This window comes from Elgaria multicarinata, chromosome 5 (genome assembly GCF_023053635.1).
Source record: "Elgaria multicarinata webbii isolate HBS135686 ecotype San Diego chromosome 5, rElgMul1.1.pri, whole genome shotgun sequence".
NCBI classification, from domain to species: domain Eukaryota; kingdom Metazoa; phylum Chordata; class Lepidosauria; order Squamata; family Anguidae; genus Elgaria; species Elgaria multicarinata.
Genome location: NC_086175.1, coordinates 100,159,175 through 100,174,113, shown reverse-complemented (window position 1 = coordinate 100,174,113; position 14,939 = coordinate 100,159,175). Strand labels below are relative to the sequence as shown.

At 39.2% G+C, this 14,939-nt stretch overlaps 1 protein-coding gene across 3 annotated transcripts in view; it reads left to right on the top strand.

Annotated features, from left to right (window-relative positions):
• The window catches only part of DCBLD2 (discoidin, CUB and LCCL domain containing 2), a 48,982-nt gene that overhangs the window by 18,667 nt on the left and 15,376 nt on the right, over nt 1-14,939 (top strand). Inside the window, exons 1-4 of one of the 3 annotated variants that reach the window (XM_063127634.1) lie at nt 7,691-7,764; nt 11,311-11,385; nt 12,627-12,764; nt 14,177-14,228. In XM_063127634.1, the coding sequence (XP_062983704.1) occupies nt 12,653-12,764; nt 14,177-14,228 (164 nt within the window). In that variant the 5' untranslated portion in view covers nt 7,691-7,764; nt 11,311-11,385; nt 12,627-12,652. Of the gene's footprint in view, nt 1-7,536; nt 7,765-11,310; nt 11,386-12,626; nt 12,765-14,176; nt 14,229-14,939 lie in introns of those variants that run through there. The other 2 variants (XM_063127632.1, XM_063127633.1) reach the window with 2 other exon arrangements.

The window sequence follows — 14,939 nt, the reverse complement described above, 5'->3', positions numbered from 1 at the left end:
CTGAACTGTCACCAGGGACACGCAGAGATGCCTTTGGCAGGAAGGTGAAACAGCTTCACATATTTGTCTCTCTTGCATGCACATATTTTATCAATTTAAAAATATTTTTAAATTGCCCTTTATCTTTGCAAGTACCATGATGGTATACAAGAGTATAATATTTGTTTACCTTTTCAAAAAGGTAATTGAATTAGTAAGTTAGACCAGGAACTTGAAATTTCAAGTTTCAAATAATTGTCTATATGATAATAGTACCTTAAAGTACTACTACATTAATGATATAGCATACATTATCGGGGGGGGGAACAAAAAGTACAAATACAAATCATTGCATCAACATGAATAAAGATTGGTTATAACAACTAATAAATAATTCAGTAGGTTAATGACTGCTGATTAATCGATTACCTTTTAGTAAGAAATAGATGAAAGTACATACGGACACACACACATAATTTAAAAAAAATCTTCACAAATTGAATAACATAGCACATGACCACCAGTTCAAAATGAGATGGAAATATTGTTTCATTGAATATTTGATGAACCTAGTTAAATATTTTTAGAGGTCCACAAATAATGATTGCAAATAGTGCGCAGAAAGATAATTCTAGTGACCAGCAGGGAAATCCCCCAGTCTATTCTACCATGGAAGTAACACAGTCTCATTCACTACTAGAAAGAATGGTTGCCTACTAAGCCCAGCCAAAATGTTTGGACTCCTAAATGTTTAATTTCAGAGATCAAATATGGTTCCAAACCAAACGTTTAGTATGGTTGTAACAAATGGTTGAAAGTAGAATATGAGCTAAGTCATGAATTTTCCACTCCTTTGGAGAGTTTTAAGAACAAACTACATGTTGTGTTGAATACATAGAGCACAGCTACATCTTTTTTAAAAAAACAAACAATTACAGTGGGGGAGGTCGATTGTGATGGGTACTGGAGACTGTGATGAGGAAAGGTTTATCGCTTCCCTTCGCTCCCCAGCAAGAACTAGGATGACATTTTCCCTCCAGCTATGAGACTTAGGCTGGGAACCTTCCCCCACCCCCCCACCCCACCCCACCCCCCCCCCCCCCCGAGCCTCATAGCCATGCTAGGGGTCATCCTAGTTTCAACTGAGGTGGGAAGGAAAAAACCTCCCTATGTTCTCTAGTCCTCCCTTACTGTAATTGGAGAAAAAATGAAAATGTAGCTGCAGGCTGTAAATTCACCATAACATGTACTTTAGTCTTTTATTCTGTCCATTTTGACACAATAAATTTAAGAAACTGGAACTGGCTAGATTTATGTGCCAAGGACAATGAGCTGAAACACACAAACTGCTTTTATTAACTGATGAAACATAATTGAGTTTATCCAGAAGAAGGACATTTTTATTGCACAGTATCTTTATTACTTCTGAAGTAAAATGCATTAATATGCTTTTAACAGGGACACATGCAGATTTTGGAGTTAGTAGTTACTCAAGTATTCAGAATGTTAGCTAACATACTTATAATACATTTACTATACATGGTAAGTGAGCAGAATCATTGTAAATGTTCAAAACATAGACATGTTGATCACCCAAGCAAAATAATAATGTTTTTGTGAAATAGTTCCTAGCTGGAGCATTGGAAAGAAATGTCGTTTTTTCTCCCCCTGCATACTTACTAATTATGTATTTCTAGCTTTGGGGGATCCTGTAACAGGTGGCTTTTTTCTTTCAGAGATTCAATTGAGAGCACCTTTTCCTTATTTGGTAATGAGCATAAAGGGGATTTCAACTTTGAGTCATAGTACAACTTGGTTCATTCACAGTCAGCATTGTATTATCAGTGGGAACCTAGGAAATTGTGGCTGAATTGCCTTCTTTTTAAAAAAGTGATTTCATGTGATTCAGTAGTGCATTACAACGTAAAGCTGACCTGCAAAAAGAAAAAAACCCCTGCTGTTTTATGAGGTAAAAAATTGGGAAGTTATCTTAATGCCAGTATTGTTAATTTCGGGGTTGGCTTCTCTATTTTGCTGTTAGTTGCTAGTGGAGATGTAAGCTGATTTATGCCCCCGCCTTTTTACCCACAGCTTTTTTAAAATGTAGGGTTTTTTATGACTGGCAATAGTACTTGTATGTTGACTCCTATTGGTCAATTTCTCCTCTAATGGTGTTGATTAATATCATTAGGGCTAATAGATCCGCTCATTTTCTTGTTTCAGTTGGGTCTCTTTCTTTTATGGACCTGAGTAATGATTTGGGCTTATATTCCAAAGCCATCTCCTCACACCACCACCACCATCAGCTCAGGACAGAGTCTGGGGGAATTGGCCAGAAATTTTTCCAATGGCCTAAATCGACTGGGATCTTAAGGTCTTATTCTTCCCCTTATTTCTGTTATGGATATGCAAAACTGAAAAATTAGCATGTGAAAATGTGCTGTTGCTTCTTAGGAATCAGAAATATATCTCTTGCCTGTATAAACAAAAGCCAGTAAATGCAGAGATTTTCATTGTTTCAGGTATTTTTTAAGATTAATGAACAGAATGTGTATTACATGATTGACAAGGCAGGAGAGCAAACGGAAATGAATAGCTTACATTTTTTATCATGAACTGAGCTTCTCTTTTAAAAAATAATTGTCTGCATTTTTGAGGTTAAAAAAAATCAAATCCCCTCTCTTAAAAAAAGATATTAATGAATTATTAGAATGCTGGCATCACAGAAATTAGGGAGACATTTTGATCTGTAGGCTATGATTTTAGGACTGGTTTAACTTCTGTCACTGACTGGTGTTGCTGTTTCAGTGGGCACGTCTATATTAACAAGGTTTGAGAGGCCTTGTTCTGCCTGTGGTGTGATTGACATTCACTGAAGACATGATGTCCAGGATACTGGGATGGGGTGGGATGACAAAATTATTCATGCCATCAAAATTGCAATTGCTGGAACCCAATCCTCCCTGCAGCATTGGGTGGGGAGTGTAGGCTTTTGCCAGTGGAATTGGTTCTGCACTAAGGTTCAGACCCAGGCAGCTGCCCAACATTGCCACATGCTAATGCCAGGACTGTGGGTGAGCTCCATGTATATAGCCAGGTGATTCTTCCCCAGCATTTTGTTGGAAGTTTACTAGTTAATAGCTACCCATGTGTGGCTGTATGCATCACCCAAGGACTATGCTGTTATTTTCAGTAACTATGGATTTTTCACACTTGTGGCTTTGTAAGCATGCAATGGGCCTTGTGTGCATCCCTGCCAGGAGAGGGTGTGTATGGAGTTTGGTCCTGATCCTGCAAACTTCCAAGGGTTTATTTGTGCCACCCTCTTTTTCGTGCACCCAAGGATTTTGCTCCTTTGTGAGTAATCATGCAGGATTTTGATGGTACATCAGGTACCTCCTGGCTAGGGAAGCCTGTGTGAGAAATTTTGTCTCTCCCTCCCCCACTGGAAGTTAACAAAAGGGAAAAAAAGTCTCCATTGTGGGTGGGGAGGAGATTTAGTCCTAATTGGGGCAGTGCATACTTAAGTTAGAGCAAAGAAAAAACAAAAGCCATTAGCTACATGCTATGCGATTAACATAACATGTAGTTTGGCTCTTAATGCTGCATGTTGGCTGGATAGGTGCTCTCTTACCCTGTTATGTAGCCACCATGGTTAGGAATGGTTTACACGACACGCTGTCATGATTCACATGACACACTAAGCCATAATGTTTATCTCAAAAATGCTTAACCACCATGGCTTAGTGTGTCATCTGAACAGGTTCACTTGTTTCATAAGGACCTGCAGAGGGAGGCAGATATCCTTATCAAAAAGGAGAGTAATTTTCCCTTAAAAAGTTAGGCCTCTCCTAAAAAAAATGCATGGCTTGTCGATGACTCTTCTATTTGACCTACATAGGAAAGTTTAGGAGACGCCTTTTCCTATAAAAGCCCAATAAGGTCTTTCAGATGGAATACTGCTCAAAGGTTCTCTGCTTTAAGGTTTTAGGTTGGCAGGGACCCAGGCAGGACCTTTGTGCCTGTGGCCATACCCCTTGGAAATGTCCTAAGCCCTGTGCAATTTTTTTGTTTTGTTTCAGCATGTCTTTGAAAACCTGTTCATAATTACAGCTTTTATTTTAATTTCTATAATATTCTATCACATAAAGTGAGATGGTTCCTTTATTTCTGGAATGTTTTTATAATTTGCACAGGTTTGTAGTTGATTTTATTTCTGTAACTTGCACACATTACCTGTGTGGCAATTAAAAGGGCTATAAATTTAATAAAGCAAAATTTATCATCACAACCAATCTTTCCAGACTGGCTTGGCTTTCTGCCTAGAACTCTAAAGGTGACTGGCCAGAGCCCTCAGGAGCAGAATAGAGTTTATTATCCTGCTGATCGGAGTCTGATGACTTTATGGCCTCAGCCCAATAGGATGTGCTATTTCACTCTCAGCCAACCTGTTTCAAGAGCTCTTGGGTCAAAATAATGCTTCAGAATTGCTTCCAGCTGTCTCCGTTCTGATCTGGAAGAGGTTGAACAGGAAGATGTTTTACCAACCCTCTGGTAACATTGCCAGCCAAAAGGATAGGGCGGGGATTCTAGAAGTTTGCATTAGCACTCTAGAAACCTTATATATGCTGCTGAGTGATTTGGTCCTTCTTGCTTATGAATAGAAAAATTGTTTCCCACCCTGCTAATGGCAGTAGAGAAACTACACATGTCGCAGCATGTGTATGCACATATGTGACCCCAGTCCACCAACACACTGGACCCCCTCAGGGTCAAAAAGATTGTGCACCTTTGTGCTGAACCATAGCATTATGAGCATGAGATTATTCCCCCTCGCCTCTTCTCCTTCAACATGGCTGCAAAGAGAAAAGAAGCATCTCCTTCAATTGTAAACTGAATGCACTTTGTTGTTTTGTCCGAAGCAGAACAAACACTTAAGTTTGCTTCTCAGAGAAACCATAGTTAAAATAAACCATAGTTTGATTAAATGACATATTCTGTGGTCACTTAAAAACTGAAGCTGGTGTTTCCTATCTCTCGTGGCTGTGCTGAAGGAGGAGGGAACAGGACACAAGTCCAAGGCCTGTTCACATAAACCTCTCTCTGATGGTTTCCCACAGACATGTCACTTAGTGCCAGTCAGGTTCCCTGTCCCTCATGATTTTAATTTTATTTCTTAAGATTGTTACATTTTATTTTCTTAACTGGGAGTCTTGCATGCTGCAAAGCAAAGTGCTGCTGTCCAACATCATCATTATTTGGGTTCAAAAGAGTGGTTTTGTGTTTTGAAGTCTCTATCCCTGCCTTGTACTTAGGTTCTTGATCAAATCAGTTTTCTTTTAGTCTTACCAGTTGCTTTCTGGAAAATGAATGTTTTGTGATTCATAGAATCATAGAATAGTGGAATTGGAAGGGGCTTATAAGGCCATTGAGTCCAAACCCCTGCTCAGTGCAGGAATCCACTTTAAAGCATCGCTGACAGATGGGTGTCATCAATATGCAGATGATACCCAGCTCTACCTTTCCTTTTCATCAAACCCAGGTGAGGCAGTGGCTGTTCTGAACCAGTGCCTGGGCACGGTAATGGACTGGATGAGGGCTAATAAACTGAAACTCAATCAAGACAAGATGGAGGTACTGTTAGCGGGTGGTTCATCTGTCCGGCGAGGTGATGTTTGCCCTGTCCTGGACAGGGTTGCACTCTCCCTAAAGGATTGGGTCCATAGTTTGGGGGTGCTCTTTGATCCAGAACTGTCACTTTAGGCACAGGTGAACTCAGTGGCAAAGAGCACCTTTTATCAGCTTAGGCTGATATACCAACTGTGCCCTTATCTGGACAGAGATAGCCTAGCTACAGTTATCCATGCTCTGATAACCTCTCGTTTGGATTACTGCAATGCGTTATACGTGGGGCTGACTTTGAAAACGGTCCGGAAACTTCAGCTGGTACAAAACAGGGCAGCACGGTTACTAACAGGGACTGGCCGACGAGACCACATCACGCCAGTCCTTTTCCAGCTTCATTGGCTGCCAGTCCAGGTCCAGGCCCGATTCAAAGTGCGGGTATTAAACGGCTTGGGGCCAGGCTATCTGAAGGAACGCCTCCTCCCATATGTACCTGCCCGGACCCTAAGGTCATCCTCAGGGATCCTTCTCCGCGAGCCCCTGCCAAAGGAAGTGAGGCAGGTGGCTACCAGGAGGAGGGCCTTCTCTGCTGTGGCACCCTGGCTGTGGAATGAGCTCCCTAAGGAGGTTCACTTGGCACCTACATTATATGCTTTTAGATGCCAGGTGAAGACCTTTTTATTCTCCCAGCACTTTAACAGTCTATAAATAATTTTTAACTTGGTGTTTTAAATTCGTAATTTTGCATTGCTGCTGTTTTTATCTGGTTGAGCTTTTATATTGTATTTTATATTATGGTTTTATACTGTTGTTTTATACTTTGAATGTTTTTAATTTTTGTGAACCGCCCAGAGAGCTCCGGCTATTGGGCGGTATAGAAATGGAATAAATAAATAAATAATAAATAAATGGCTGTCCAGCTGCATCTTGAATGCCTCTAGTGTGGGAGAACACTCTACTTCCTTAGGTAATTGGTTCCATTGTCATACTGCTCTAACAGTCAGGAAGTTTTTCCTGATGTTCAGCCCTCCATGGCAATTGTTTCATGAATGAGCAGGCCCCCCCTAGGCAGCCATTTGGGGAAAGCACCCACAACACTCCCTCAGAATTCGGTATGTCCCCACCAATCCAAAGATACGGACTTAGAATATAGTAGCTCCATTTGTAATTATGATAACTAATAGGCACATCATTCATTGTATCTAATCACTTTTACAGTCATCTAAGACAGGGATGGCCAACTTGAGGTCTGTCTGATGTTGATGGACTGCAGTCTTACCAGCCCTCATCATTGAATATGCTGGCAAGGGCTGATGGGACTAGTAGTCCAACGACATCTGGAGGATCACATGTTGCCCACCCCAGATCTAAGCTAATGGCCATCACCACATCTTGTGGTAATTTGTATTCCATTTAGTTAATAATTGCAGGGAGAGAAGGAACAGGAATACATATTCCTCTTTAACATTCTGAACTGTTTTTCCTGTCTTTTCAATGCACTTTCACTCATCATAGAGGAATAACTAACTGTTCCTTTTCTAGGTAACTGTGTATGACATTTGTTGTGCAGCGCAATTCTGTGTATGTTTACTGAAAATGTCCTACTTTATTCAATGGGGCTTACTCCCAAGTAGGTGTACAAAGAATTGCAACCTTAGCCTATTGTTAGATGTTCTTGAAGTTCTCGGAAAAAACTCTTGAATCTTACTTTGATTTCAATTTTGTAGTTCCACCCTTTCTTCAGAACTGCATTACCAACCACTTAAGAACACTTTCCTTGATAATAATTTTACTCTTATTAAAACAGTAGGATGACACTGAATTTGGGCTGCAGAACACAGTCTGCCCTTAAGGTGTGGGTTCAAATCCTATTTCTGGTTTAATAGCATATTCATGAGAAAGCAACACTACAGATCAATCTTTGTTTTGTAGGTGATGGATGTGGACATACCGTTTTAGGTCCTGAAAGTGGAACTTTTACATCAATTAACTACCCGCACGCCTATCCCAACATCACAGTGTGTGAATGGGAGATTCGAGTAAAGCCTGAGCAGAGAGTTCAGCTCAAATTTGGGGATTTTGATATTGATAATTCAGATTCTTGCCATTCTAGTTATGTGAGAGTTTATAATGGAATTGGACCCACAAGGACTGAGATCGGTAAGAACTTTTTTCTTTCTCTTTTATTAAAAATTCTTGGCATTGTGTAGTTCAGAACAGTAAAAATATTCTCTATGATTGACTTGGTTTTTAGTAAAAATGTCCCTGAATTATCTGCATGGTTCTTTTCTCCCCAAAGCCTATGAAGAACTTAAATTGATTGAAAGCATTTAATATTGGATATTATCTGACTATGTTTTGTGTACATTAGGTCCATTTTACACATTATTATTATTATTATTATTATTATTATTATTATTTATTGCATTTTTATACTGCCCAATAGCTGAAGCTCCTTGGGCGGTTCACAAAAACTAAAACCATTCAAAGTATAAAACAAACAGTATAAAAACATGATATAAAATACATGTTAAAAAGTGATTTAAAATGTAGGTCCATTATACAGGACCTACAGAGGAAATATTTTCTTTCTTATCAATCCTAAACTCACACTACTGCTTTAAAAACAAAAAAATGCATCATTTATATATAATACCATATAAAACTCTGGATAGGGCTGAAAAATACTACCCATTCCATTCTTACCAATGTAAAGTGGGAAGCATGAGCATGACTGTTCACAAAGAAGCAGGACACGCCTCTGCATGTCTACTCAGATGTAAGCAAGAATGAATAACTCAGCAGCACTTTTAAATAGCATCCCAAACACCAAGCCTATGTGTCTACTCAGAAATAAGCATAAGCATTATGTCTTCTCACAAGTATACAGGGCAAGCCTTTGCAGGACAAGGCTCAGTGGTCCAGTTTGCATGATCGCAGGGCGTTTTGTTTGCATGCTGGCTGGATTTGTATAATTACTCTCTCCAGCACAGCTTCTTGTATCATCTGATCCCAGTGAGGATCACTTGTTGAGGTGGATAATAAAGCACCCAGAACCCATGGGCTGTTGTAGGGTCGCTGGGACAACACAAGAAGCCGTGCTAGTGGGAGTAATTATGCAAATCTAGCTGGCATGCAGAGGGTGGTTTAACAAGCCACAGTAGCTTGTTAACCATCCTGCAATCGTGCAAACCAGACCTACTCTTTGCCCCACTCCCATTTGTCCATGTTTTTCCCTGCACCTCACTACCCTAGCTGCAGCCATAGTTCCCTGATGAGTGTACCTGTGAATGTCACAAACTTGAGTTTGTAAAACACATAAGCAGTATCCAATGCTGCCCATGTGCTAGCAGGACTTACTGCTAGCACAAGGGGATTTTAGTAGTTCTAGTAGCAGGTAGAAAGTTCTAGAATCAGGCGGAAGCTGGCAGTAGAAGTGCCAGTTTCTGGAACAGGTCAGCAGAGCTTGCAAATGTCAGCTCCAGTGACCTGTCCTGTTCCAGAAGAAAGTCTTTCTTCTCATTTCTGGGATTGCTGTAGGAAGTGTTAGTTCCTGCTGCCCTAGCAGCGAGTCCTGTGGGAGCAACAAAACTAACAGATGCAGTGGCAGTACTGAGTACTGTTCATACATTACAATGATATGTTTCCAAATCCAGATATGAATTTCATACTGTTTTAGGTACACATATAAGACGTTTAAGGCATCATCTGTTTTCAAGAAGGTCATGACCCCTGGAGAATATTCCACCAACACAAGCAGCTCTCAAACTGCTCAGAATGCATGCTTCCTGTTAAGCAGAACATGTATGGGGGAAACCAAAGCGGAGAACATTTGGCCAAACAAAGGAAAAATGCACCGTGGGGTTTGAGGATGATTCATGTTAATATTAGGTCCATGATGAGTATGCCATGGTTTTGAGAGGTTTAGGCTTCAAACATAAACACTTACCGAGGAATAAGTCAATAATAATAATAATAATAATAATAATAATAATAATAATAATTAATCTGCGTTTGGATCAATGTGAGGAACAACAATAAGTATAAAATACATAAAACTGATTTAAAAACATAGTATACATTATTAAAACAGTCTAACAGGACTTACTTTTGAGTAAGCATCCATAGGATTGTTCTGTTACTTTAACAATTTTGCTGTTTAGTTAACAACTCGTATATTTAATGGTTTTATTTATTTTATTTATTTCATTTCTATACCGCCCAATAGCCAAAGCTCTCTGGGCGGTTCACAAAAATTAAAACCCTGAAGAGCATAATAAAACAACCAACAATTTAAAAACACAAATACAAAATACAGTATAAAAAGCAGTATAAAAAGTTATGTTAGATGACCTCATGTAACATCATACGTCCTGTTTTGTATTTACTGTCTGCGAACATCCATTTTATATATGTCATCTAATAACCTTGCAAGCACAATTTTGAACATTCTCTTGATGTTTGGTTATAAGCAAAGAGGATAAAAATTTAACCCTTATTACAAAGCAGAAGGGCTATGAGGTTTGATGCATATAAGGAAATGCTTTTACCACATGTCTATAGTACATTTGATGCCTTTAAGCCCAAATGGCACATTTTTGCCTTATCTAGTCCATTAATAGAAAATAGGATGCTGGTTTATACCAAATAGGACCACTGATCCATCTAACTCAGTATCATCTACATTGACTGGCAGGAGCTCTCCAGGGTTTAGATAGGAATATTTCCCAGACCTTGATGACGGGGATTGTCCAGATGCTGGGAATTGAGCCAATGGATCTTCTCTATGCAAAACCTGTAATCCTCCACTGAGCTGTGGTGCTCCCCTAGGTGTGTCATATAGCTAGAAATTTCAAATAAGAGTTCAATGGAATCTTAGTATGACAAGTAGGCATTTTTCAATTCCATCTTTTGCCAAAAGATGTCTAAATTAAATGCACACACACCTAATTGAAAAGGGCCCTTTTAATCATAGCTGGTAGTATTTTGTTCCCTGCCAAAATGGTTTGAGTAGTGATAAAGTTATCTGGGTTCTGGGAACACGGAGACAGTTCTGGGAGTGGAGAATGGACAATGTAGGCAGGATATTATAGGCAGGCGTTTTTGAGGTAAGATTTTAAAATTCATGCAGTAAGCATTCTTTCTCCTACAAAGTTGCCAACATGATGATGATAGGTCTGTCATGTATAAATGAAGTGGAACTATATCTTGTGGTTTTATTACTTTTGTATCTTCGACTTCGATATGTTTAACAAACCTTTAGTCTGTACTGGTAATTTCTTTAAATGCTGCCAAAGACAGAATGGGGGGGAGCAAGATGCGGGATGGGGGAGAGAAAGGAACGAAGACTTAGAATGTAAATGATACCACAGCTGATATTTTCTGGCTTAACGTGATTTTTTAATTTAGAGTTGCATTGTTTTCTTTCTTCTGAACTCATGACCTTAATGCTTCTGCTGATGTTTTTTTAACATAGAACATGGGTGGCTGAACCAACTCTTACAACAAAGACATCTGTAGCATGAAGGCTCTTTTACTTGGATTTGCTCTGAGCCATGCTCACTCGTAAAAAGGAAAACAAAACAGAAGGTCCTTAAATGGCAAGGACCTTGCAGTCCTGATTAGTTGATTCCCTTTTACAAGTTGAGTTCACTGGCCCAAATAAATTATCTACTTTTGTTCCCTTTACCTCTCAGCTGTTCCCAGCTGGTGTGGCTGCATAAGAGATTGAGCAGTGTGTGTCTTGCTCTGCTGAGAGAGAGCTTTTTGGAAATATTAATGGTAAGGTTAAAACTGGCAGCCATTGTTTCTTGAACTTACACAAGGGTCAGTGGCTCAGTTCAGACAACACATTTCTCAACAGTGGTTTTAGAAGTCCACGTTGGAATTTTTACACCACCATTGAGAAATGTGTTATCTGACAGGAAAACTCCACCCCACAGTGGAGTTTTTTGGGGGGGAAACACTCCACACTGAATATTCATGCTGTGCGAGTTCCTGCACAACTGTTGTGTTGTGCATAGTGTAGAGGGCTCCATGGAGTTTTCCACTGCGTTGCATTCACTTTTTCCACTAGCTGCAAAAAGTTCCCTGGCGAGTGCCGCTCTAGGAGAGCTGCCAGAATTGGGTTGTTTTTTTTGCAGCAATGGCTGATGGGATAACATTAGGAGGACTAGGGGAGGAGAGAGGATGGGGGAACTGTCAATCAAATGTCACAATGGATTTTACTTAACTCCCTGGTAGCCCACAGTCACACAACGGTGGAGTTAGAACATGTTGTGTGGGGAGCACCTCCTAAAAACTCAACCATTGAGTGGAGTTTTCACATTGCATTGACTAACGTGTTATCTGAACTGAGCCAGTGACTATAGATACTGGGCTGGTGGATGACCTAAAACCTTAAGCAAGGACAGATACAGCAGATATTGTAATTTCAAAAAAATTGACAAGGATCAGGACTAGAATAAATTCTTGAAGCTAACTATATTGATCCTGGAATATGAATTTTCCTTTTTTTAAAACATGGAAATTTCACAGTGACATGTTCTTGGGAACTATTTCACAGTTCATGTCAACCTCCTTCATTTGAATTAATAATAATACAAATAATTCATATGCTGAAATGCATAGTTTGCAATATCTAGGACTCTTCTCTCCTGTCTCTTTTGCCAAATCTGAAAGATGTTCCCTATGTTGGTGACAAGGATCTTTCTTTAGGAAGAGGACCAATATTTTAAGTCTTTTAAATAATCACTGTGCAAATATTTGAAACAAATGTTGGATGATAACTGGTTTGATTTTGGAGGACTGAGGAAGTTTGCTAGAATTGCTCTGCATCATGCTTTTATTACTCCTGAATAATTATCTCCCAGATGTCCCCAAAAGTTGGATGTCAGGTGGGGGGATCTTTGTGTAACCCTTAGATTTTGCAGATGCATTTAATGGGGTTTGCAAGAATGAGATTCAGATATTTGTTGAGTTGTAAAGGAGTTCTAAATGTGCAAATACTTGCTTTTCCCCAGGAAAATACTGTGGCTTAGGCCTACAGATGGACAATTTAAATGAATCAAAGAGTAATGAAGTTACAGTACAGTTCATGAGTGGCACGCAGCTTTATGGACATGGATTTCTTGCATCCTATTCAACCACTGACAAACCAGGTATTTATCAGCTTCATATCTACCAATATATAAGCACACCACACATTTACTTCTGTGTTCTAAATGTGTAATCTTGCCATATGTAATACATTTCCTGTGTCCATGTTAATCCTGACTTCTGATAAATTATTCATAATGAATTGAGAAAACCCTGTTCCAAAACCACATCTAGATAGAGTATAACATATAAAAAATTTAGTTCAGACAATACATAACATAGACGATCAGAATAAATTAATCATGATGCATAAAAAAGATATTGGGGAGATCTATTTTGTGGCAGTGATACACAGTCACGGACAAACTTTCCTAGCAAACTTTTGCATTGGAATTGCAGCGGAGAACCTTTTTTCCTGTTGAGGATTGCATTCCCTTGAGGGGTTAATGTTTTGGAGGTCACATGCCAGTAGTGGTCAGAGCTTAAGCCAGTGGTGGGCAGGGCCTCCACTTTTTATCTCTCTCCCTCTCCCTCCCTCTCTCTCTCTCTTTAAGCCCCCCTCTTTCTTTCCTCTTCCTTGGCCTCCTCCCTTTTCTTTTGTCTCCCCACCCACTTGCCTGACAGGAGGTGAGGGTGTAAATATCTTTTGCCAGAGGTCTGAACTGATAACTAACAGAGGCCTAATTAGGCCCAAGTCTGCATATAGCCCTGGGGCCTGAGATTGCCCACCCCTGCATTAGAGCTGCACCTGTATGGCTCTCTAATCTCTCCCAATGACAATATTCATCAGCTTACTTGGGAGTATGTTCCATTGTATACAATGCTACTTCCCCTAGGGAAAAATGCATAAGATTGAACTGTAGGACTACAGTGCCACCTCCCTTTCCTATGAAAGCTGGTTTGCTGCAGCATTTTCTTATAGCCGTTTTGAATGATGGCCAATTTATGCATGAGTTAAGTGTGGGCAATGTTTAAATATGAACTGCAGTGTTGTTAGACTGCCCCATTTCTCTACATAAAGGCCTACCTGGCACCAGCATTATTATCCTTCTGGCACGAAGCAGACACCTTTATTCCCCCAAGCTTTTGAGTGTATTTTGATGCATTTTTCTTTTTTTAACTTGTTTTTTATTGCTGCTTATTTGTGTATTTTATCTTGCTTTTATAAACCGCCTTAGAAGCTCTGCTGAAGGGCAATTATATATAAACCTTTCAAACCAATCAAATTACGCATACATTTATTTCACTTATTAAGCATACATTTATTTCACTTATTAATTTCATATCAATCACATTGACTCTGTGATTTTGCTTGAGTTAAAAAGATTTTTTTAGTATTGATATATTATCGAACTGCAGTAAGTCCATTGAAAAATGACATTGTAGTTTAATGACACTAACTTCAATCTTTCATTCTTTAAAAGTATTTTTTCCTTTTGCTTATAGTCTTTCTCTTAAATATGTTTTTTTCTAGATTTAATAACATGTTTAGACACTGCAAGTCACTTTTCTGAGCCAGAATTCAGGTAAAATTGGTCCTAATTTTCTATGTTTTGAGATCTTTGGAAATGTATTTATCCATTACATTTATATCCTGACTTCCCACTAAAATTAGTGCTCAAGGTGGCTACTAACAAAATACAAATAAAATTACAAAGTTAAAATTAAAGCATTAAAACTCATCAAATAAAAACAGCTAAATCTATTATAGTTAAGGTCAGATCTTTAAAACAAACTAACACCAAGATGAATGTTCATAATTCACAGTTAAAACTCTGCAATTCAAACTATCCACCTTCTGAATTGTGGAGTGGTGAAAAAATGTCTTAGGCTGAAATCATGTGCCTACCTACCTGTGAGTAAGCCCAACTGAATTCAGTAGGATTTAATTCTGAGCAGACATGTATAATATTGCATTGTTATGTTCCTAAAGTCCATTCAATTCAGGCTTGTACTGCATATTTTTTATAAATACTGAACGTAACTACATGCCAGTACTACAGTGTCTGTGTGTAGAGTAGCTGGTGGTTGTTGTTGTTGGTTTTTGGTTTTCTTGCTCTTGCCTACAGCCTCTGTAGCTTGGCAAAACAGCCCATGAACAGTTTTCTGTGCTGTTTGTGATTAGCAAACCATGGTTTCTTAGTGGGTTGAACAACACGTCAGCCCCAAAATTCAACAACCCATATCATGGGTTGGCATTATGTGTGAATGAAACCAATGAAGTTTTTCAAGGCATG